The 26,726-nt window shown below is 42.9% G+C and overlaps 1 protein-coding gene across 1 annotated transcript in view; it reads left to right on the top strand.

Moving 5' to 3' along the window:
- CKAP5 (cytoskeleton associated protein 5) overlaps positions 1–26,726 on the top strand; it is a 4,315,141-nt gene that overhangs the window by 3,559,944 nt on the left and 728,471 nt on the right. The window contains exon 34 of the mRNA XM_044084803.1: positions 12,045–12,224. Coding sequence (XP_043940738.1) covers positions 12,045–12,224 — 180 coding nt within the window. The remainder of the gene's footprint in view (positions 1–12,044; positions 12,225–26,726) is intronic.

Here is a 26,726-nt window from a genome sequence, read left to right as displayed (position 1 = left end):
CCAGGACAGGGTGTCACTAAGAACCAATCCTACTTTTATGCCAAAGGTGGTATCTAGGGTATCCTTGAACCAAGCTATTCACTTGACTACATTCTTCCCTAATCCACAGAATAGAGGGGAAAAACTTTTGCACACCCTGGATATACACAGACAACTACGCTACTACTTGGACAGAACAAAGACTAGCAGAAAAACTGACCAACTTTTTGTAGCATATGCAACTGGGGTGCAAGGAAGAGCAATTTCCAAACAGACAGTTTCAAAATGGATAGGAAATTGCATTCGATTTTGCTACTTTTTTCATGGAAAGACAGTTCCTGAAAATATCAGGCCTCACTCCACAAGGGCCACGGCCACCACTACAGCCTTCCTATGAGGGGTGGCTACCAAGGACATTTTAGAAGCTGGTACTTGGAGCTCCGTGCATACATTTGCCAAGCATTACAATCTACCTTTATACTCTAGATCCAGGGCAGGGTTTGCAACTGCAGTCCTGCAGGGGATCTTAACTACACCATCCTTTTCTTAGTACCTCCTCCCCCAGTTTGGCTATGGTATTCTACCCATATGTTATGACTGCAGATGCATCCTTGAAGGACATAGTACAGTTTTGTACCTACCATAAATGTAGATGTCCGATAGGTATGCATCTGCAGTCAGGATTACCCTCCCTCCTTCCCCTCTGTGGTATTCCTAGGGTACTTACCCCTCTTTTAGCTAGCTGGGGGAATCTATTATGGTGCATTTGTTTGTTTATACATGTATATAATTTGCAAATGTTTGGAACTTTTCAGCATTTATCCAAATTTAGCCTTCCAAGAGGGCACCTGGCATCTGGGGCAAGAAAAACTGAGGAAAATGGCGTCAGCTGATGCTTTTATACCCCAGACGCTCTGACGTCGGGGAAAGTGCGACATCAGCCGAGGCCAGACCCAGACTTTGGAATCCGGCTGACCGAAGGGCTGCCTGAGGCAGGACAACCCATATGTTATGACTGCAGATGCATACCTATTGGACATCTACCTTTATGGTAGGTACAAAACTGTACTTTAATTGTCTTGCCAGTGGAAAGCAAATATCTGAGCTTTTCATTCTTACTGCACCCCCTGTTTAGGCCCAGACCATGACGTCCCTCGCTGTCGGTTTTGTGCCTTGTTCAACCCCCAAACTATTCGTCGTCTGGCTATTTTTGCACCCAATTACTTTCGTACTCAAGCTCAGTACTCCAAAATGGCTTTGTTAACCTATCCGACTACCGATTTTCTGAAAAAAACGTAAGGATAAAGACAGAGACAGACCGCATAGGTCCAGAACTGCCGATGACGCTTCCTTTAAGCTAGTCACCAGTCTGCCAGTACTCAGCGAGGCGCTTTTGCAGCCCCTGATACCCGCTACTTCAGATTTGCAGGCCTCGACCAAGGCCCATTAAGGGTCCTGTATGCTGCGAGATGCTTCTTCGACTGTGGAACCTGCGGATGTCTCTACCTTGAATGGGTCCGGAGCCGCTGTGCAGGCACAGTCTTCTGAGGGTGTATTCAGGACTACAGACATTCATATTAAACTGACACCATCGTTTTCGTCCAGGCCAAAAAACTCGCACTACCCCTAGAAAACCGGCGGCCAAACCGCAGGCCCATATGCCTCAAAAACAAATGCTTAGAATGGCTGAAGAGCTTATTACCTTAATTAGGGGAAGCAAGCCTTCTCCCTCTAAGAGACCTAGAACTGAATTTCTTTCTGATTCTTCTGATCAGGAGTCTGATATTTCTGCTCCTTCTGATTACCAGGATTTGCCCTTATCTACTTATGAGGATTCTGATGCAGAGGATTCCATTCCGTCTGCTTCCCCTCCAGAAGATCTTTCTTTCAGTGAAACCTTGCATACTCTTAGGGAGCATTTCCGCTTAGAAAGCCAGGATTACTCTGAGTCCAGAAAGAGACTTAGGGAATTCTTACTCCTGCCTCAACACAGGCCTTTAGCTATCCCTCCTGTTCTGGACATTGTAGATGATGTTTTCTTGGAATCTAGCCTTATCCCAGGCACTTCCTCCAGCTTCCAGAAAACCTGACGGGTACTACAGAGTATCTGACTCTCAAGTTCCTCTTCAGGAATCCTTCTGCGGATCCAGAGACCATTTCCCAAGGACCAAAAGGAATTAAGGCTACTGCCGACAAACATCCTACCCCTTCTTATAGAGATTCTAGAGCCTTAGATCGGGTAAGAAGGTATACACTTATGCTACCTTGGCCATTAGGGCTTTAAATTGCCAGTTTCATATGTTAAAGTATCAGCAGCATATTGTGGGACTATTTAAACAGAAAATTATGTTGATTCCTGACTCTGCTTGCACAAAGAATTCCAAGATTTAATGCATTCTGCAGAACAATTTGGTAAACATACTTTGCAATGTGGTTTCAGTGCTTTAGAAGCATCTTGCAGGGTTTCTGTCACTGAGTCTGTACTTGGAAGGCATGCTTGGCTTAAGGAACAAATCTTGCCAGGTCATGTTAAAGCTAAATTACTGGATGCTCCCTTAAACCAAGACTGCCTTTTTGGCAACAAAGCAGAAGTATTCCTCAAAAGGATGGTGGAAAAAGCTAAATCTATGCAAACTGTTAAAGATTTCCTGCAAGTACAGCCTCCCAGATTCAGTAGGCATTGGCCCTCAAAGAAATGGTCTTTTCCAGTCCCTTCCAGGCCTTCTCAGTCCAAACCCAGGAAGGAACAGCAAGACCACCTAGGCTACAGTCTCAGACTACGCACAGATCTAAGCAGTGGGGGGCTCCCACTTCCAAAGCAGGTAGTCGTAAGCCACCCTCCTATGGAAACAGGACATAATGACTTGACCTTAGACCTTCCAAGCCCTCTTCATCTACCTGCTCCCTTAGGAGGAAAGCTCAGCCTGCATGCAAAAAAATGAGAACTCATTACCCAGGACAAATGGGTTTTGAACATAGTTTCCCAAGGATACAGATTCCACTTCCACACACTACCAACCCCAAATGGTTGGCCAGACCTACCCCGAAATCAATAGGCGAAGGCCCAACAGCAGGTTCTCTCTCTTCTCAGTATCAGGGCTATTCAACCTGTCCCAGCAGAACAAAGGGGACAAGGCTTTTATTCAAGACTTTTTCTGGTACCCAGGAAAGACATTCCTGGTGTCCTATCCTGGACATATCTATTCTCAACACCTTTCTTGTGGTTCCAAAATTCAAAATGCTAACTTTTCAACAGCTTCTTCCTATGCTAGCCAAGGATGCCAGGCTGGTAACCCTAGACTTAAAGGAAGCTTACCTGCCCATCTCAATAAGGGAATCTTGCAGGAAATACCTACGCTTCAGGGCAGGCTGCATGCACTATCAGTTCTCTGCACTTCCCTTTGGCTTATCTACTGCGCCCAGGGTATTCACCAAGTGTCTAGCTCCAGCCATTGCATTTTGCAGGCAGAGAAATATTCAAATTTACCCATACTTGGACGGTTGTCTGATTCAGGCAGAAAGCCAGGAATTGGCTATTACAACACTTGGCATTCGTAAAGAAACTTCTAACCTCACTGGGGTACACCATCAACGAAAAGAAATCTCACCTAGTACCCTGCCAACAGATTGTATTCCTGGGAGCAAGCTTGAACACAACTTCCCAAATGGCATTCCTCACTCCGGAGAAACAAGTTTGACAACCTACTTCAAACTATTGGCCACAAAACCCCAGCTATCTGCAAGGAAAATACTGCAAGGCCTGGGGTTCATGGCCTCTTGCTTTCTACTAGTTCCATATGTAAGACTGCATATGAGGAAACTTCAATGGTATCTAAAATGCCTATGGTGTCAACATTCTCAGGACCTGGAAACAATGATTTTTATTATGAAGACAGAGTTCCTTTGGTGGGCAGAGGCTTGCTACCACAACAAGGGACTCCCTTTCACTCTACCCCCTGCCACCCAAACCCTAACAACAGATTCATCAGACTATGCATGGGGGACTCACATGGCAGGGCAATACATTCAGGGCAAATGGAACTGGAGACAGATGCACCTGCATATCAACCAAAAAGAAATGTTAGCTGTACAGAATGCTCTGACAGCCTTCAAAGACTGTATTCTTCCAGGACAGCTATTGGTAAAGAGGGACAACACCACAGTTATGTGGTACTTAAACAAGCAGGGGGGAACCCACTCGTACCCTCTCTGCAGACTAGCCGTGGCTCTGTGTAACACAGCCTTGGGCTACCAAGTACAGCTGCAAAGCTCATTTACTGCCAGGCAAATTAAATTCACTGGCAGACGACTTAAGAAGAAATCTCATGGACCCACACAAATGGAAACTAGAACCCAAAATATTCCACCTCTTGAACAAATGGGGGCTTCCAGAGGTAGACCTGTTTGCCTTCCCTCAGGACTACCAATTGAACAAATTCTGCACAGGAACTCCCCACAGTCTAGCTTGGAAAGTGGATGCCCTGTCCTTTACCTGGGAAAGCCTCTCTGTTTATGCCTTTCCCCCTCTGCCTCTCCTCTCGAAGGTTCTACTAAAGATCAAACAGGACAAGCCAAGGACAATACTGATTGCACCAGACTGGCCACGCCAGCACTGGTACCCCCTCTTGCGCAGTATGACACTGCTGCAACCATGGCACCTGCCTCGGACCCCTTGCCTGCTGTCCCAGCAGGCGGGCCAGATTCTGCACCCTCCACTTCAGACCTTGAACCTTGCAGCCTGGCTAATTCCTTGATCTCTCCTCAAGCATCCCTCAGTAAGCAGGTGGTGGATGTCTTTCTGGAGGCAAGGAGGCCTAGTACTAGAATATCCTATGCTGAAAAGTGGGAAAGATACTGTTCCTGGAGCCAATCTCAGGGGATGGGCACAACGGTGCCCAGCCTGCATCGTATTCTGCAGTACTTAACAGAAATGTTCCACAAGGGCTTATCCTTCTCGACAATTAAAATTCATGCCTCTGCCATTTCAGCACATTATAATACTGAGCCAACCCTCTTTTCTCACCCCTTGCTAAAACAGTTCCTTCGAGGGGCCAAAAATTAAGACCCCCCCCCCCCCCCTTTGAGCCAGCTGCAACAGCAGAGTTGAAATTCCTTTCTTGGAAAACAGCATTCCTTCTAGCCATCACTTCAGCAAGAAGAGTGTCTGAATTACAGGCCCTCATGGCAGTGGCACCCTTCATTATCTTGCATGCAGACAGGGTTTCCCTCAGGACTAATCCTTCCTTTATGCCCAAGGTGGTGTCTAGTGCTCTAAATCAGTCCATTCATTTGCCTACTTTTTTCCCTAATCCACAAAACAAAGGGGAACAAATACTGCACTCTCTGGACGTGCACAGACAACTTAGATTTTATTTGGACAGGACTAAGCCTCTCAGAAAATCTGAACAGCTGCTAGTTGGCTTTGCTGCAGGGGCAGAGGGGAAGTTCATTTCAAAGCAAGCCATTTCCAGATGGATAGCCCATTGCATTAATTTCTGCTACAAGCACCATGGAAAACCTACCCCACAGGGGATAAGATCACATTCCTCCAGGGCTGCATCTACCTCTGCGGCTTTTCTCAGAGGAGGCCCTACCAGGGACGTTCTAGAAGCTGCTACCTGGAGCTCTGTACATACCTTCACCAAGCATTACCGCATGCCTATCTTTTCTAAATCCAGAGCTGGATTTGCTACTGCAGTCTTGCAGGGCTTATTAGCTGGCCCTAATGCTCTTTAACTTCATCCTCCCTTCCTTAGCTTTGGGAATCAACCCAAATGTGATGACTGCAACAGTGAAAAACGAAGAACATAGTACAGCTGTGTACACTTACCATAAATTTAGATGTTCGAGTGTATTCACTGTTTCAGTCCTGGTTACCCTCCCTCCAGCCCCCTGACTTCTCTTGGCTTTACCTTTCCTTCTTGTTTGGTATATTTATTTTTTCTGGTGTATTTGCTTTTTAATGGGGGCGTACCATACCATATAATTGTTCCCTATTGTGGGGGCACCTGATATCTGGGGCAAGAAAATACTGATGTAATGGCGTCGGCTGCATGTTTTATACCCCTGATGTCATGGAAGAAGAGAGAGCATCCGACACAGAAATCCGAAGACTCTGGTATGCAGGCCGGCTGAGGGATACCTACAGGCCGATAACCCAAATGTGATGACTGCAACAGTGAATACACTCGAACATCTACATTTATGGTAAAGGTACACAACTGTACTTTACTCCTAGGAATAAGGCATTGTTGTTGTTGCAAGTGTCCCACCACAGATTACATTGTGGTTAAGACAGCCACAAAAAGGAAACTATGAAGAGAGCTGTAATGTCCATTTACCTTAACAGGGAGTTCAGGGCTTAGAACAGGTTTGGAAAGCAGATTTGTGCCTTGGTAACGTTTGACATGATTCCAAAGAGACTTGCCCAAAGAGCTGTCAAAGTCCCCCTCGGGTACCACACCATCCAGTCTCCGGTTTCTGAGCTAACCACACTCAATTATATATCTAATGTGTCTGCGCGTTTGTTATCAAATGCAGCTGATGGCACTACGAAAGCTGCAGGCACTGGCAGTGCCATATGCTGTTGTACTTGGTTGCATGTATGCAGTTTTTGTAGAGAGCTTCAAGATGTCCTTTTAAAATGCCATATTCAGTGGGTCCACCCTGTATGGACCCAATGTCAGTGAAACTCTCACCAGAAATGAGTAAGAGAGTAGAACACTGTCTGCTGTGGGGATCTAATTTTCCATGCTCAAGGGATTTTTTACCCAGAACCAAAAGGGAGGAAATAGGTTTTGGTAACACAAGTCCAAGGGTTTTGCTCCGGACCCTTCAGGAGACTAGATATGCTCATTGGACCTACAGGACGCCTATTGTTGCATCAAAATTCAGAGAGGTTTCTCTCTTTTTGGCTGGGAGCCAGTCATTTTAATTTCAGGGCACTGCCCTTTGGTCTTACCACAGCCCCTAAGATTTTCAAGTGCATGGCAGTGGCTGGAGCACATCTCAGGCTGCAAGGGCTTCTAGGTGTTTTCATTCTGACTGATTCATCACCACTTCTGTGAAGGATCTGCTTATTTGATCCAGCACCTCCTTGCGCTAGCTACATCTCCAGCTAGGTGTTACTGTCAACTTGAAGAGAAGCCACCTGACCCCAGTCCAGATGATGGAATTCATATTGCCACCTACATGCTACTACTCCAGTCACAAAACTCCCTGGTTAAAACCTTTCCTACTTGGAGCCCCCAGCAAGGCAAATCCTTTTACTCGAGTCTATGGTTGCCTCAATAACTGTGGCCCCTTGTGCCAAGTTTCACATGAGAGTTTTGCAGTGTCCCTTTCAGTCCAACGGTCCATGCTTTACTAACTCCTACAGTTTCCAGTCAGTGGAAAAACAACATGCAGACATATTTGCTGGCAATTGACTTTTCTACCGATTGCCACAAGTCCAAGGGTTTTGCTCCGGACCCTTTGGGAGACTAGATATGCTCATTGGACCTACAGGACGCCTACTGTTGCATCAAAATACAGAGAGGTTCCTCTCTTTTTGGCTGGGAGCCAGTCATTTTCATTTCAGGGCACTGCCCTTTGGTCTTACCACAGCCCCCAAGATTTTCAAGTGCATGGCAGTGGTTGCAGCACATCTCAGGCTGCAAGGGCTTCTAGGTGTTTTCATTCTGACTGATTCATCACCACTTCTGTGAAGGATCTGCTTATTTGATCCAGCACCTCCTTGCGCTAGCTACATCTCCAGCTAGGTGTTACTGTCAACTTGAAGAGAAGCCACCTGACCCCAGTCCAGATGATGGAATTCATATTGCCACCTACATGCTACTACTCCAGTCACAAAACTCCCTGGTTAAAACCTTTCCTACTTGGAGCCCCCAGCAAGGCAAATCCTTTTACTCGAGTCTATGGTTGCCTCAATAACTGTGGCCCCTTGTGCCAAGTTTCACATGAGAGTTTTGCGGTGTCCCTTTCAGTCCAATGGTCCATGCTTTACTAACTCCTACAGTTTCCAGTCAGGTGAAAAACAACATGCAGACATATTTGCTGGTGATTGACTTTTCTACCGATTGCCCTAGGTCACTGTTTCATTTTGTTTCACTCTCCAGTGCAACAGTGACCATGGTTGCTTCCTTTCTGGGGTGGGGGCATTTCAAAGGGATGTCGTCCAAGCCATGTGGACATCCTCAAAAGTCAAACTTCACATCAGTGCCTTTGAGTGAGGTCAGTCCTGCTTGAATTGCAGGCTTTTCAGGAGACTCTTCCCAGGAGTGCAATTTCTATGCGATAATGTAGTAGCTATCTGGTACATCAGCAAGTGAGGGGGAACCCATTGTATCCATTATGTTGAGAAACCAGGAGTGTGTGGCAGTGGGCAGTGTCTTCCCATTGTTTTCTAGTGGCAGTATACATCTTGAGGAGTGCAGTGTTTTAATGGACAAATTGAGCAGGTCCATTTTTCTTCCTAATGAGTTATCACTTACGCATTCAGTGGCTACCTAGAGCTTCAGCCTCTGGGGCCAGCCTTGCTGTGATCTTTTTTGCAGCAGCTACTTTACCTAGATTCCACAGGAAAGACTGTCACAAAGGGACACTCTGACCCCCACTTGGCCCGCCGGTCATTTTTACACCCTCCCACCTTTTTCCCTTATAGCAAGGATCCTTCAGAAAGCAATGCATGCAAGGTGAGAGTGGTTATCATTGCTCACTTTTAGCATCATCAGATCCAGTACCCCTTCCTTTGGCCTCATCTGAAACACATTTCGTGTGTGTTGGATCCCCTTCCAGTCGACCTGTATCACCCATCCAGTCATCAGCTGGACATTAAAGCCTTGAAGGTGAACACTTGGTTTCTGCAGTTTCAACAATGGCCAGAAATGCCAGGCTTTCTTTTATGGTACTTCATATTTTGTCTTCTCAGAAACCAGCCACCAGAACCAGTGGAAGAGATTTTCAAATTGGGTTTCCTCCAAAGGTCTGTATCCTTTTTCGGCTCGGTTACCTTCCATTCTGGATTTTTTGGCAGGATCGTTTCAGAAGGATGTGAATGTTTCTAAGTTAAAAGTACAACTGCTTTCATATTGGAAAAAAAAAATATCTTTATTTTTGTCTGAATTTTCAAAGGCCTTTTTACAAGGAGCTTCCTTTTTAGACCACCATTAAGGGACCTTGTCTGTTCTTTGGACATGATCTTGCTTCAGGTCCTGACTAGAGACCCCCTGAACTGGCAGCTTCAGTGCTTGTAAAGTTCCTGTCATGGAAGGCTGTCTTTTTGGTGGAGGTTTTCATGTAGGAGGATTTTGGAGCTGCAAGCCTTGTTTAAAAAATTCCCTCCTTTGATTTTTAAGGATAAGGATTCTGTTTGACTAATCCTAATTTTCTCCCCATAGGGTGGCTTCGGAAGCTGCATTGAATGAGATCAGTAAGTTGATGATATTTTTTCCCAAATTTCAAGGGAAATTTTACTTTATATTTGCTAGATGTTCATTAGTTGAGATTCTGCATTGTACCAAAACTCTTTGGAAGTCTGATCAGTTATTTGTATCCTTTTCCGTGGCCAAATTAGGATGCGTTGTTTCTCAAGTCACACTATCTGGGTGGCTGTCTAATTTGCATTACTTTTATGCACAAAGCCAAGGAGCTATCTCTCCTTCACAAACCTAACACCCCACCCCCCACACTTTTACTAGTCTGTTGCTACGTCTGCAGGCTTCTGTGACAGATTGCCCATAGATGACATCTGTGCTGGGGCTACTTGGTCTAGGGTTCATACATTTGTTTCACAGTTTAAGCTCGGCCAACAGTCTGGGTTCTGTGTGTCCTTTGGCTCCACCATCGTCTGGAATATTCTTCCATGAGACCTCCCTGGCAGCATAGTAGCTGGGAACTCTGTCCCTTGAATTGAAGTGGACAGAAATGACAAAATCTAATAAGAAATGTATGTACTTGCCATAAAGCTAGATCTGTTTTGTCATCTTCGATCCATCTCAACCTTCCATCCCTCTGTTCACCTTGCCAAATTGTCCCATATATTGCTCTTGATTCACTATATTGGACCTGCCTGGAATCTTGTTTTTTCCTGCAGTTTCTACTGTATCCTGCCCCCTTACTCGGTCTTCTCCTTTTCCATTTCCTTTTGAAAATATAGATATATCTGAAATGTAGGCAGGCAAATGTGATCTCAGGTATTCTAGGACGCGAGAGGTTATGGGTAGAGGGAAGAAAACTTCTACCTGAATCAGAAAGTCTTAAAAGTTGCTAACGTCTGATCTGATAAAACCATGAGTTGAGATGGACAGAAGATGACAAAAATGGGTCTAACATTATGGGTAGTACACAACTCTCATTTCATAGATAAGTACTACGCTAGCTGCCGTTATGGCCCATTTGAAGCCTAGCCATTTTCACTTTTTGTGCTCAAAATGACCTCTCCCTTTTAGTTATAGACTGGCCTTACACATCCATCCTGTGGTCGATAATTATATATTACCCCTGATGAGAATAACCGGGATCATACCATAGATAATTGGAGGGGACTCGTGCATGAGATAAAGCATTTAGGAGCTGCCTCTGAACATTAGTGGTACGGGGGAAAGTACTGGGGGAGATTTTGTTTCCCATCCACAGAACTAAATTGCACTTGAATATGGATAGAGATGAACTCTGTTTTATGTGGATGGCGAGTCTATTCCACAGCAGTAGTATCCTGTGCGAGATATACAGGTCTCTCCAAACTGTTATGTTGCAGAGGAGGTTTAGATTCCTAGACCAAGTATATCTGTTGATATATGACTTTTTGATTTGCAGTATGTCTACTGTAATGGGTCAGAGAATGCCGTGTATGCCAGACACAGGTCACCTCTTAGGCTGTAGGACACAGTATACTAACACTGCTTTGAGACAGTCCATGTAGGACACGTGGTTTAAACCTTTATCCTTTTAGTAAGTTATCTCTGTGGGCATTCTAGTTGTTGCTGGACACATGTATGCCAAAGGGAGCATTATATTCAATGATTGGCCTAATTAGTGCTGAGTAAAGGGGAGCAATGACATCCATAGATCTAGACACAATGCCTTTGTTTATAAGCTGTGCAGTATAGAAGAACATTCTTAAAACAATAGACACATATTGGTAAAAAGTTGGGTAACCGTCTACATAAGTTCCCAATTCCTGAAAGACTTGTTCAGCTGTTAGGGTCGTATTGACAGTGGGGTAGTTCCTGGAGTAGATGATCTCCTAAAGGATATTGTAATGTATTTTTTGGTGTTTATTTTGTCCATGATTTTGGTAGCAGTTATTTGTTTAGGACAAACCTTTCTGCAGGATGGCAAAGTCATTTGGGGATTCACTGACTGCTTCTAGCTTTGTTGCTTGCAGACTTATCAGCTAGAGTCCTTTGGTATTGGCTTTCTCTCCAGAAAAGTAGATACCAGAGAGGTCCTAGCACAGAACCCTGGGGGACTCCAAAGGTGACTGTTCTCTTTGTGGAGGTAACTTCCCCTATTTTAATTTGTCTGTGTCCTATATGTGAGCCAGTCGGCGATCTAATAGGTGACGTAGGAGGTTATTCCCAGTTTATTTAGTTTTGTACTATGTCTGAATGGGAAATCGTGTCAAAAGCTTTGACCAGGTTAAGGTATGCAGTGTGTACCCTTTAGTCATCATCCATTGTTTTGGTAACCTTTTCAAAAAAGATCCACCAGGTTGAGTAATGTTGGTCATCTGTGCTGAAAAGTTATGGGAGTGGAATTTAACTCTTTGCATTTTGATGAATGACATATGTCATTACTTGTGTTTGCAAATTTTTTGTAAGTTCAGGCTTTAACTAGATGTTTGACTTCACTTAGTCCCCATGTGTTGAATTTCGAAAGAGTAATATTCAAAGTTTTTGGTGGTTTGTATTCTCCAGGTTGCTCAGACCTGAAAATGCATGCAAAAAATTAGGTGTTTGGGTCCATGTAGCAATATCTTGGGTGCAAGAACATTATCCTTGGAAAAGTATGCTGTGGAACTGAATTATTGTCATATGTGCTTGACTCAAATGTTTTATTTTCAGATAGATGAGGTTCTTAGACAGGAGGATAAAGCAGAAGTAATGTCTGGGCATATAGATCAACTGCTTATTGCAACAATTATGCAGCTGCGCTTGATCTACAACACGCATATGGCAGATGAGAGACTGGATAAGGAGGAAATTATCAAGCTGTACAGCTGTATTATTGGAAACCTAATATCTGTAAGTAATTATTCCAGTATGCTCTTATAAAATACTATTTTGCTTATTTAACATTTTCTGTTTTGATAGTATTGTAAATTTCACATTTTACTCCCGATGCCTAATGATATACCTCTAGGCTGCACATATTTTTTATTGCTACCAGTTGTACTGGATATCATTGTTAGAATACTGTCCACTGAATGATGGGGTTGACTACATATCCTTTTCAGTTGCTTCACAAAGTATGACACTTGGTGTAAAATTTGAGTTTTCCATCCATCTTTTTGCTTACTAGCCTGTTTGTTCAGCAGTTTATATATCGTTTTGCACGAGTTTGACACATTGCACCTATTCACACGTAGTTGGCCAGCATCCAAGTCATTATTAATCTAGATTTATCTCTCTCCTTCCCAGAATCATTGCCCTTTTCCTAGTGATAGTTTTCACCTTTGGTTGTGATAGTACAACCAGCATTTTACCAGCTACAACTGTTTAATTAGTAGCGGGTACCAGATTCCAGCTCCCAGCTTGTATTAATGCGGGAACTTCTGAGTAGTTAATTTGATTTACTCTTTTTTTGCATCAGCAGAAATATGCCAAGGAATATAAATGCTGCCATAAGATTGGAAGTGGTACTTTTGGTAGTGATTATACTGTTCAGAGTGCAGAGACATAAATAGGCTGGGTCAAGGGGGCAGCTGTCCTAGGTGCAAAGTGATTTGCAGATCCAGTCAGTCTTCAGTGCGTTATTGGCCTTCAGAATTAGTGCTGTATTGCTCCAGGTCTTGTAGGTTCATAGGAGTGTACTAGGATAATGACCTCTGGAGCCTTTACAAGCCTAGCCCAAAGGGATACCCTGGCAACATGCCGCCCAACGTTATTTCCCAGTGCCTCTGTCTAGCAGGGCCACTGAGATGATCCCTACAGTGAATTTTCTATTTCCCATCCACTCATCAAGATCTCTCTTGAAGAGGGCCAATGAGGTGCTCTACTTGACATGTAAGGGAAGTCTATTCCAGAGCATAGGCAGTGTCTGGGTTAGGAACCTGTCCCTCCAGCAAGTTCTGTTGATTGTGGTAAGGAGGTTGAGGTCTCTGGAGTATGTAGCATGGAGGGATTGTGATTTCTTTAGATGTAGCATATATAACAGTGCTGGGTCTGACAGCTTGTAGGTTAATCTGAAATCGCCTCCAAGTAGGTGATACATCGAGAAAAGCTGGAGGTTTTTTACCTTTCCGCATAGGGCAAGTGTTTAAGGCCTGGGATCCTCTTGGTGAGGTATTTTTGTGGTCTTTCCAGTTGTTGCATGTGTCTAGTGAGGTACATGCCGAATGGGGCATTGTACTCTATAACTGGTCTAATGAGGGAAAAGTAGAGAGAGAGACAATGACCTCTTTCTTCTTGGATGCGCAAAACCCTTTGAAATGAGATGTGCTATATAGAAGGATTTTCTGACCACAGTGGCAATGTGATTATCAAAGGAGAGGTTGCTATCCACTTCTGTTGCCAGATCTCTGACACCTTCGGTGTTCAGTGGACTACCATTGATGTGGTAGTTCATGGGTACTGTGTTCTTCCCAAAGGGAATGACTGCATTTTTTGACATTGAACTGAAGACCGTTGTTCTGAGACCAGTCATTGGTCTCCATGAGGCCTTTCTATAGAATATCACCATAATTTAGAGAGCTAGTAATGGCTCCCAGTTTGCAATCGTCAGCAAACTTGGTCAGTCAGAGTCCCTTGGTTTTGGACTGGACTTCAGAAAAGTAGATGCCAAACAGGAGAGGACCCAAGACTGATCCCTGTGGGACTCCACTCATGACTGTTCGGTAGTCTGACTTGGAGTCTGCTACTTTCACAGTGTGGGTTCTATCAGTAAGCCAGTTTGCAACCCACCTTGTGACATAGGGGTTGATGGCTAGTGGGCCTTGGCCAGATTGAGGTAGGGTGTGTAAACTACCTTGCCTTCATCCACAGCTCTGGTGACAGACTCAAAGAAGTCTACTAGGTTGAGCAGACAAGATCCACCATTAACAAGTCCAAACTGCGTGGGGTCTAGAGTCTGGAGATTCTCTATGTCCTTATTTATTAGGTCCATGATGATGTGCTCCATAGCCTTACATACCAGACTTGTCAGTCTGATGGAGTGGTAGTTCCCAGGGTCCATAGTCACGCCCCCTTTGTGGAGTGGGATTACTGTAGCAGTGCGCCATTCGGCAGGGACAAAGCCTGGAATGAGGCTGTGATTGAACAGGGCACTCAGGTGTGGTCATTTTGCAATTAATGTAGAACACAGCCCAGGATGTTGTCAAGTCCATGGAAGCTGTATTCTTGACTTTGGTCAATGCAACTTTAACCTGTGTAGCTGTAATGTTGGGTACCTGGCATTTCTCAGGTATTGTGATATTCAGTGCATTACTGGCATTTTTTTCTCCCCAATTTAAAGTTGAAAGGAATGCCAGATCAGGGGATGGATGGCACTAGGCTCAATAATTGTTCCCTACACCTCTGGCAATGTATAGAACTTTTTTATAGCATTAAAGCAAGCTTCATTAGAGATGCTTCAGTGCATTTGAACTGGATGTTTAACTTAGCACTCCAGTTCAGCCTGATCAGTAAATGCTTCAAGTATCACTCTTGGTTTAAATTTGTAAGGAGGATGAACATTAAGCTGTTCCACAAAATTTTAACATACATTTCATTGCTTGAACTTTCTGACTAGATTAACTTTTGTCTTATTTAATGTAGAATTCATATAATTGTCCAAGCAAGAGTATATTTGGTGTTTGCTGTAAATGAACATATACAGACACTGTATTATAAATAGTCAAAAGAAGCACAGAGGTACAGAGTTAATTTTATAAAGTGTAAGCAGCAGTAAGATTTGTGTGCAGAGAAACTAAACTTAAACATAGCAAATGTGCTCCAGCCTGCGATATTCTCGTAAAGAATATGTAGCTGTTAAGTTGAGCTGGTCTAGCCTCTTATGTGCAGTGTGTACAATGTCTGTAGTGTCCAAGAAAAAAGGGGGAGAGCTGCAAGTTCGTGGATAGAAGTAATGGCACCTGTTATTAAACTGTAAACATTAACAGTTTGCAGACATTATTAAACTGAGCATTCAGGCATACCAAAACCTAGTGTAGTTTAACTGTCATAGCATAGAAAGTTAGTAAGACTTAGCAGATTTGTCCCCGATCGATAAGGAAATGCCCATGTGCAGCAAAGTCCATTAAATAGTAAAACCGTGATTGAAGTAACAAAAAAAGATGACTCCAGTTATTCAGGTAAAGTTGAGAACTGTTGCAGTCAACAAGCTGAGAAGGTGGCTGTCACTGGGGAACAGGTCCTTAATGCTCCCTCTAAGACCAAGAACACTACATCAGTGGGCCCAGACAGTGTCCCAGGATGTCTTATAAATAGCATGAAACATGACCTGTCAGGGCTCTGGAATTGCTGTTTAACTGTAGCCTCCAAACAGGCTTTGTGCCTCATGAATGGAGAAAGGCAACAGTCATCCCTCTGCACAAAGGTGGACCATCTACAGACCCTGGAAACTACAGACCCATAAGTTTCACTAGTCTTATATGTAAAGCCATGGAAAGAATTATCATGTAGATGATCAGTAGAGGTATAGTAAACTTCCAGATGTTGGACCCAACCCAGTTTGGTTTCGTCAAGGGCAGATCATGCCTATTCAACCTGGTGGACTTCTTTGAGAAGGTCACCAAATCCTTGGATGAGGGCAGAATCGTTCACACTGCCTACCTGGACCTGGCCAAGGCATTTGACACAATACCACACTTGGGCATTGTTGACACACTCAAGAGGTTAGGTACAAACCCGTATGTCACCCGGTGGATAGCCAACTGGCTTACATACAGGACCCAGGAAGTTAGAATTGGGGATTCCACCTCTACAAAGAGGCCAGTCACAAGTGGAGTCCCTCAGGGATCAGTCCTTGGGCTACTCCTTTTTGGCATTTACTTCTCAGAAATCAAGGCCAGTGTCCGTGGTCTGTGACTGACTAAATTTGCAAATGATTGCAAATTAGGAGCTGTCATTGAATCTCAAACTGACGCAGATGTTCTCCAGGAGGGGTGACACAGACACACAACTGGTGTCAGAGCTGTGGACTAAAACTAAATGCCAAGCAATGCATAATAGTATCCTTTGGGAAGTCATCCATTCCTGGTATCTATCATATCGACAACACACCCCTTAAGTTGATCCAGTAGTCAGGGACTTGGGGACACACAGTAATTTTAGCCTTTGATCATCACGATTATCACGTGTCTACAGTGCTGAGGAAGTCATTTTATGTTGCACTACGTATAAAACAAAAGTATGGCATTTAAGTCCAAGGAAGTCATTGTTCCACTGTATTCAGCATTCATCAGACCTATCGTGAAGTACAGTGCATCCTTTGGTATATACCTAACTAGGCATGTCCAGCAACTGGAGCGTCCACAGAGGTTCCTCACTAAAAGAATACAGGATGTAAGTAATATGTCCTGTGCAGACTGCCTAAAGGCCCTATCCCTGTATTCTGTCTCCTACAGGCTTTTGAGGGGAGATCTATGCTTGGCATACAGGGCATTGTTAGACTCCACTCTGATGGACCTCCTGCATATTCACAAAACAAACAGTAGCAGAATACCCGTTCTAAAGATTTAAACCTTGCCTGGGATATAAATAGGACCTGCTGGCGAGATAGGTGTGTATCCCAGGGACTTGCTCATTTATGGAACAGGCTCCTCATCCATGTGAAGCAGAGTTCCTCCTTAATCCAGTTCAAGTGCAATTTGGACAAATGGATGGGAAACCGGAAATTCGTCTCTGGTTTGGCACCTATATCTCTAATGCAAACAGGTAACTTGTAAATGGTTAATCTCCCAGGCCCATGCTTAAACTTATCAAGATCATGCCCTGATACTTACATTATTTTTCTCCTGCTATTCCTTAACTACTATTAGTCCTTCTTACTTCACCCTCTACTTCTACTGTCTACACCCACCTCTTCTAGGTTTAATTCTAACTACCCTTTTCCCACACCTGTCTTATAAACTTACCTTCTGGAGACAGTTGTGCTGATTGTTTTTTAGAACTGCATTTGTAGCTGTCTTAACCCGCTCTGTTCGCCCTGCGGGCTCACTCCGCTCTTCTCCCTACCCCCAAATTCCACCCACCCCCAGGGGTCCTACTCTTATACTTATTTAACCACACCTCTTCCTCTTCCATTAACTTCTAGAATCTGCTGGCCACACCTCTTCCTTTTCCTATTACACTCAGAACACTCTACCACCTTTTCATATTCTCTTATATCTACCTTCTCTTAACACTTCCCTCTATCTTACCACAACCTTCTCACTTCTCCATCCTCACCCTCTATACTTCTAAATTTTACCTATATATATATATCTCCAATAGTAAACCTACACAATGTATAAACATCCCACACCATTTTGTATCCTACTTTTATTCACACTACTACTTCCTCTAACCATTGCCTACTTACTCACTTCCTGTGAATACCCACTACATCTAGACCATCACTATCCTAATAAGGAAACCAATGCTCTTTCCCTTCCACTCTTCTTGAACCATGCTAATATAACATCTTCACCCAACTACCTATTTGCAAAGTATCATAGAATACTACATATTAAATATAACACACTTAATCTCAGGAAAAATCCACTTCTATACAACAAATTCCCTAACCCAAGCTATATAGGATTAATACTCTCAATAAAAGCTGGAGATATCCACCCTAACCCAGGCGCTACAAGAACACCTAGTACTCTCCATAGCCAAAATCCCTACTCTAACAATTCTCTTACTAAAACATCTAACTCCCTACAAGTAGCCCATCTCAATATACGTAGCATAAACAACAAAATACCTCAACTCCAAGCTCTAGGAGAAGTATATTCCTTTGATATCCTCTGCTTAACAGAAACATGGTTAAAACCTGCTACCAGACAATGAAATCATTCCACCTGGATATAACATACTAAGACTCGACCAAGTAGCCAAGAAAGGAGGAGGGGTAGCTGTTCTATTTAAATCAGGCTTACAATTAACCACACACAACTGTAAAATACCTCTCGATTACAATGCTGAAATCCTCATCTCCAAACTTCATATTAATACCAAATCCATCTATATCATCTGCATGCATCTTCCTCCTGGTAATAACATTGCCACCATGGAAAATACTCTTTGCTGGCTATCCCAACACTTGCCTCAAGAACAATAATCCTAGGAGATGTAAACATTGACTGGAACTGCTATTGTAGCAGCCTCCGTACAACCCACATTAACCTATATGTTTTTCTCAAACTATTACATCCCCCACCAGGATCAATAAAGCTAACCAGAAAGGAAGAATATTAGACTGGATTCTCATTAACCATCACCGTCATAATTATGATTCAGGAACCCTCCCTGATGATATAAGTGACCACTTACTTACCTATATTATCAGGCACAAAACCCATACTCCCAATCTAACATCTGTCAAAAATATCAGATCCAAAAAGAACTTTCACCCTGAGCTATTTGAACAAGAACTAAGAGCTTGCAATTGGTCTCCATTAAAACACCTCCCTTTAGAAGAAGCCATCAATTACTTTAACTCTAACTTCCTCATCATTCTCAACCAACATGCTCCAACCAGATTAGAGTTAAAACCAAGTCTGCCCCATGGCTTTCAAAAGTAACCAAACTGAAAATGCACCTTAGAAATAAACATTATGCCAAATGGAGAATGACTAAAAGCCCTGTTGACCAACAAACCTTTAGACAGTAAAGAAGTGACACTAAGAAAGCTATACTCTGATAAAAGAAATTACTACCAACAATTCCAACAAACTAATCAAAACAACCCTCAAAAATTCTGGACTAGCATTAATCAATTATTCCACCCAGGTCATTCCACCACACCTAACCCTCAAAATACTGACCATACTAATCCCATGAATACAGCCAACACAATTAATACCTTCTTTAATAATACTATCCAAACACTAGCTAGTCAGTTATCGCCTAATAGCTTTACTCTGCCTTCTTATAACTCTACCTCACCCCCTCCTTTTCACTTGAAACCTGTACCAACTACATATATTCTAACCCTCATACAAAAACTAAAACCATGCTCTCCTTCAGCAGATCAACTACCTGCTGATTTCCTACGGCTATCAGCCAAAGCTAGAGCTTATCCTATTTCCATCCTGATCAATAGGACTATTACTGAAGGTCACATACCTAGCTTATGGAAAGTCTCTCATATTATCCCCCTCCATAAAGGTGGACACTCCTATGAGCTCTCCAACTACCGCCCTATGGCCCTTCTTTCACCCTTGGCAAAGATCCATGGAGAAATGTATCCATAGGCAATTACTTGACCACTTAACTCAAAATAACTTACTTTCCAGCTGTCAACATGGTTTCAGACCCTCACATAGCACCACCACCGCCCTTCTTTCCTGTACAGATTGCATAAACAAAAACCGTAACCTTAATAACATTTCTTCAGCACTATTCATTGACCTGTCCAAAGCATTTGACATGGTCAATCATCAGATTCTCATCAACATACTCAAATCCCTATCTTTAGATGCACCTACCATAAAATGGTTCCATTCCTACCTAGACAAAAGACAACAGGCAGTAATTTGGCATAAGACTCTTTCTACCCTCCAACCAGTTACCCTAGGTGTCCCTCAAGGGTCCATACTAGGACCTCTCCTCTTCTCAATATTTATTAATGACCTTCATCTAGCCATCCCCCAAGCCACATGCATACAGTATGCTGATGACTCCACACTAATATGCTCAGCCAAATCCACATATGAACTCCTCTCTCGTACCCAGAAGACATTTAACACAGTTGAACAATGGTTTACACAGCGTTGCCTTCTTTTGAACCCCAAAAAAAACTAAACTCCTCCTCTTTAATCCGACTCACAAGTCCTCTCCACTTGATTTCTCAGTTGCATCCACCAGTGGTACCATTATATCACCTGCGCCAACCACCAAACTATTGGGTATCACCATAGATAACAATCTGAACTTTGACACCCATAACAACAATACAATAAAAACTGTCAACAAAAAACTTGGCTCCCTCTATAGGATTAAACCTTACCTTTCCCCCACAGCTAGAACAACCATAGCTCACACTCATCTAATCTCTGCTCTCCTCTATGCCTCACCTATTTTTACTAACCTTTCAAAAAATAACCTCAGCAAACTGGAAACTTCCTACAATAACATCGCTAGATTTGCAACAGGAAACCCTTACAGAACCCACCACTGCATAAATATAAAGCAGCTAGGATGGCTTGAACTACAAAACGTAATTAAATTCCATCAACTAACCATTGCCCATAAAACTCTCTATAAACCATTCATTACTCCTATTCTATCTACCCTCATCACTCCATATACAAATCTGAAATCCCTACGTTCCTCACACAAAAATCTTCTACATACCTCTAAACCTAACAACAAGGCTGGTGAATCTCTCTTCTCTAATGCTGTTGGAAAAACTTGGAGTCTTCTCCCCAGTAACCTTTCCTCTCTTCCCTCTCCATCACTCTTCAGAAACAGACTGAAACTCTACCTTACAACACGCTGGTTGTGCCCCTGTACTAAACCTGACTAGGCATTTATCCATCTGATTAAACTTAGCTCTGCTTATCCCAGACTGCTTATAAGCTACTATATATTCTATTATAGATTTTTTCTCTTCAACTACTCTGTCTAGATTTATTCTCTTAAACTACACTGTGTCTAGTCTCTCTAAATACAAAGTATTCTTTTATACAAAATTTTTTATTAGAAAATTTTTTTGAATGGCTAACCATAGCTGAAATGTACCATGATTCCTGTGTACTGAAATGCAACAAAAAGTAATGAATGAGAGGAGTATCTGTAAATTTAGCTGTATTTGTAAATGTCTCGTATTATAAATGATATTGCGTTTTTTTTTTTGTGTTTGTTGGTGCTTTTCTCCTCGGGCCTCCACTGAAAATGGACATGTATCCAGTTGGACTAGCCCGGTCAACAAATGTAAAATAAATAAATAAATAAAATAATCAAGGGTATCATCAGAGGTTTGGAGTGCATGGCTAGGCTTAAAAAGGTCTATGTGGTCGTTAGCCAGTACCACACCAAAAACTCCTCCAAGAGATAACCTCTTTATCCCCTCATTAACTTGGTTCTACAGCTACTTAATCTGAAAGGAAACAAACTGTGAAATGACATCAGAGCCACTCTGATTTCCTCCCAGTAACAGTCAGAATCCCTCAGGAATTAATTCTAGGCTTTCTACTCTTCAGTATCTTTATCAGTAACCTGCACTCCGCTGCTGAACAAGCTACCCTTGTGCAGTGCATAGATGATGCCACAGTGATTTGCTCAGCACAATTTCTAACCACCTTACAGGGCAACACCCAACAGGCCTTTCTAGCCACTGAATCCTGGCTAGGTACTTCACACTTGCTCCTAAATGCTATAATAATAAAAAAAAAAAAAAAAAAAAAGCTGATGCTATTCACCCCCTCAAAAAAAGAAAATCAAAAACAGTCATTCCATATCCTGCCAATAAAAATAAAATAAAACCTATACAACAAGCCAGTCTCCTTGGATTTTAGTCTCAAGTATGGCCAACACCTGCTGCCAACAGTCAAAATAACAACTGGAAGCTAGGATCACGCTCTAGAGCCCAAATGTCCTTGCTGAATACCAGGAAAAAACGTAGCATAAACATACCTATTTTTCTCCCATCTTTACAAACCTTAACACAACCATCAAGAGTAAAGTAGAGGTGTCTTACAACAACATCTCAAAATCTGGATCCAATAACCCCCACAAACCCCTACTATTGCACAGCTCTAAAAAGCCTTAACTGGCCAGAACTTAAACTACCTGTGCCTCTGCTACTGTCAGCATACCATAGCCCATAAACTAATAGACTTCCCAGAAAGTTGCCTGGCTGTAAAAGAAATATGGCCGCATACCACTGATCAAGTACTATGGTCCGAAAACAAAGCTGTACTGTCCATCAGAAGGTTTAATAATAGTGCATGTTATTCATTATACCCTAACCAGGTTGCAAAAACCTAGAACCAAATCTCCCCTGAAATAATATAGTTAGACATGATAAATAGCTTTAAGATGTCACTGAAGAAACACCTACTAAACTGTGTTCTTTTACTAATACAGGCTGACTTCCAGAAATCAGCCACACTCCTAATTACGCTGTGTTAACTGTTTTTAACTCTAACTTGCTCAGAATTTCTTTCTTTTACACTTGTATGATTAAATATACTAAAACCCCCAAAAAAAGGTCTCTACTACTATTAATCATGCTTTTACATGCTTTTCACTGCAGACTACAACCTACTTCTCCCCGTATAAGAATTACTTTTTCTGGGTAACCACTGAGAAATCTGTTTCTTTCATACATGCTTTTTCCTTCTATCTGTCCTACCCTCTACACGTATGGTATCCTACTACAGTTCTTTCTTTAAAAATATCATCCAGTATAATCTTTTAACTGTGTTATCCATCTTTATGTACTCTGACAAAAAATGAGTTGGCTACTCTTAAATGTCGCATCTCTCCGTAATCAACTACCTCATGTTTCAATGATTCAAATGTGTTTGGAAGGTGCTCTTTCCTATATTATTATTATTATTATTATATAATTATTATATAAGTCACTGTATTGTCTGTATTATATTTTTTTTCTGTCATGTAATGCATTTGTTCTTATCTGTGGAACTTTTCTTCATGGGCTTCCGCTGAAAATGAGAGAGTTCTGTGTAAATACAGAATTAAATAAATGTAAGGGGTAAGTGAATTACTTCTGATATATACTTTGTAATCTACTGTTTTCCGCAGAGCCTTATTTTCTGATCATTGTGTAGCCTTTGTGTACAGGAAGATAATACTTTGGGAGTTGCCATCTACCCCTCTGCTGCTGACATCTGTCTTTTCTTAGACTATTAAGTGCTTGAAAAGGGTGACAAGAACTTTTAAATTTGCTTAAATGTGGTACATGTGACAAATCATCTGATGCCCCCCCAATGATCACTTGCCTGGTATCTTACTTTTTCACTCACAAGATCTTTTTCACCTTCTTTTGGAGTTGCCAGAATCCTGCCATGTCCAAGCAGCCCCCCCCCCCCCACCCCTTCATGGAGGAAATGCCTTACAGCATCTTTCTTGTGAGTTTACCTTTCCACATTCAAGGGTGAAGCTAAGGCATCACATATGTATTTAAGGAGCAGTATTTCTGTAGGTATGTAGGGTGGGACACCCTAACTGAGGGGGTAATCGCTGTCCATGAGACACTTACTCCAGTCCTCAGCATTCCACTTTGCTACTGGGTTGTACCTGCTATCCTTTACCTAGAAGTGCTTGGTTACAGGTAAACACGTACATCCTTCACCATAATACTGCAGCACCTGAGCTGGTAATGGAGCTCTGGTCATCAGGGTCACATTAGGGCGCTTTCTCTCTACACCATAGACCCAGTCTGGAAGACGGCATTTTTTGATTGTGTTCATTTGACATCAGAGCAGTTTTATCAGCACTTTTTTCATTTGACGGAAGAAGACTGACCTAGATAATATAGTTCTGTCCTCCCCTCCTTTTATTATCTGCAGTGCGCACAAAATTTTTTTTCAATAGCTCTAAATGCCCAGTCTTAAAATGTGTCTAACCACTGTCAGTGTTCCTCAGGTGTTGTGATGTGAATAAGTTAAGCTGTGCCATGTACATGCCATGTATTTTTAGTCAACTATATTGTTTAACAGGCTGCACAGTGGGATCTGCTGGGTCACTTGTAGCCTCCAGCATCCTCGCTATGAAAATTGCAGAGGGGACTGTGTGTTGCAGGAGGTGTGACTCTTCTCCAGCATTCCTGTGGAGTTTGAGGGAGCCTTTTCCATTGAGGTACTTCAGTAGGCCCCTGACCACACACCTGGTAATCCATAGGCCTGTGACAGTGCCCATTTAGAAACTGTCTTGTCAATGGATTTAGCTCCTCCTTCCACACTGAAATGCAGTGATGTTCATCGTGTTTCCCTGCTGCAGTCATTACACTTGGGTTATCCTGCCGTCAGGCGGGCACGCAGTTGGCCTGAGTTCCAAAGTCTTGGTCCGGCGTAGGTTTCTGTCGCCTCTTCCCTGACATCAGTGCTCCAGGGGTATATAAGAAGCAGCCGACGCCATTTTCTCCAGTCTTTCTTGCCGCGCGGTGCCCAAAGCAAAAGCAGTTCGCAAGTGCCGGTCGGCCAACTCCTGAGATTTCAAATTCGATTTCAGAACCGAAGTCTTCAATAAAGCTAAGTACCCCATTGGGGAAATTTTTTCTTGCCTCAGACCAATGTCAGAAAAAGTTAATTGTGTTTCTTGTGGGAAGCAAATACCTCCATAAGGATTTTCATTCTTACTGTATTCCATGCCAAGGCCCAGATCACGATGTCACTAATTGCCGGTTTTGTGCTAGATTTAACAAACGCACTATTAAACATTGGTTTGATTTTGCTCGCTATTACTTTGGGCGAAGGTTTAATTATACAATGCCGTCGGAACAACCGACGACCGGAATGCATAAAAAGCACAAAAATAAAGATAAGGAAAGGCATCAGAGGCCCAAAACTGACGACGAAGCCTCTTCTAGGCCAGTGGAAGGTGTGCCGGTTTTCAGTGAGGCGCTTTCGCAGCCCCAGACACCCGCTACCTCAGAACCACAGTCCGCGTCCGACTCCCACGTGAAGGTGCGTAGGCCTCTGGAGCCTCAAGGTGTTGGGTCAATGGAGATTAACCCTTCAAATGGGTCCGGAGCCGCTGAGCAGGCATTGGCTTCTGAGAGTGTTTTCAGGCCTACTCAACTTACCATTACAACTACAGCCAAGACTAAGCCTACACTAAAGACAAAGACGCAAGTACAACATTCACCTGGACGCAGGCCTCCATGCCTAAAAAACAGATGCTCAAGATGGCCGAAGACTTGATTACTCTGATCAGGGGTTCCCATCCCCCTCCTGATAAAAGGCCTAGGCAGGATACAGACTATGATTCCTCTGACCAGGTTTCAATATATTCTGATTCCTCTTCAGACCAGGGATATTCTTTACCCCCCTATGAGGATTCTGATGCTGAAGAATCCATCCCTTCAGACTCTCCTCCTGAGGATTACTCTTTTGGGGAAACTTTACATACCATGAGGGAGCATTTCCATTGGGAGGGCCAGGATTACTCAGAATCCAAGAAAAGGCTCAGAGACTTTCTTTTGCTGCCTCAGCACAGGCCCCATGCTATTCCGCCAGTGTTGGACATTGTGGATATGATGTGTTCTCTGAATCTAGTTTAAATCCTGATTCTTTACCCCCAGCTCCAGTCAAGCCAGACAGATACTACAGAGTCCCTGACTCTCACAAATTTCTTTATAAAACCCCTATTGCAGACCCAGAAACTATTTCCCAGGGTCCCAAAGGGGTTAAGGCTTCCATGGCTAAGAATCCAGTTCCCTCGGATAGGGACTCTAGAGCATTAGACAGATGGGGAAAGAAAGTTTACACCTCTAACTTTAGCAATGAGAGCTCTGAATTGCCAGTTTCACATGCTTAAGTATCAACAATACTTACCGTCTTAATTAGAACAGAAAATGAGTATAAATGCAGAACAACCTGACTTTAAGGAAATGCAGGATTTATTGCATGCAGTTGAACAAGTGGGAAAGCATACTTTGCAGTGTGGTTTTGATTCAGTAGAAGCTTCTTGTAGAGCAGCAGTTACAGGATCTGTGATTCGAAGGCATGATTGGTTAAAAGAACAAAGTTTACCAGATCATGTTAAGGCAAAATTATTGGATGCTCCTTTGCAGCAAGACAATTTATTTGGCATTAAGGCAGAAGAGGTATTAAAGAAAATGGAGGATAAGGTAAAATCTATGCAAACAGTAAAAGATTTCTTACAGGTACAGCCACCACGATTTAACAGAAATTGGCCTACTAAGAATTGATCTTTTCCAGTGTCAGACAGGCCACAAAGAGGCAGATACAGATGCCCAAGAGGCAGATCTCAGCCACAAGGTTCTTACAGACCACGATAGTGGGGGTGCTTCTAACCCAAAACAAGGTGAGGATAAGTCACAACCTTACAAGAAACAGTCCCAATGACTTCCCCCTTCCAATGCCAAACTCTTACCTTTAGGCAGCTCCTTTAGGGGGGAAACTAGCACTTTTTTCTCAAAACTGGCAAGCAATCACCCAAGACAAATGGTTGCTGAATATTGTGTCTCAGGGTTACAGGTTCCACTTTCACACTTTACCAAGGCTAAAAGGAATGCCAGACCTGCCACAAAATCAATGGGCAGAGGCACAAAAACAAATTACAGCTCTCATGGACATGAGAGCTATTCAAAAAGTACCACAGCAGGAAAGAGGACAAGGATTTTACTCAAGACTCTTCCTGGTACCCAGAAAGGACAAAGCCTGGATA

Source organism: Protopterus annectens, chromosome 9.part0 (assembly GCF_019279795.1).
Source record: "Protopterus annectens isolate FY-2018-M chromosome 9.part0, PAN1.0, whole genome shotgun sequence".
Lineage (NCBI taxonomy): Eukaryota > Metazoa > Chordata > Ceratodontiformes > Protopteridae > Protopterus > Protopterus annectens.
This window is presented reverse-complemented; position numbering and strand designations above follow the sequence as displayed.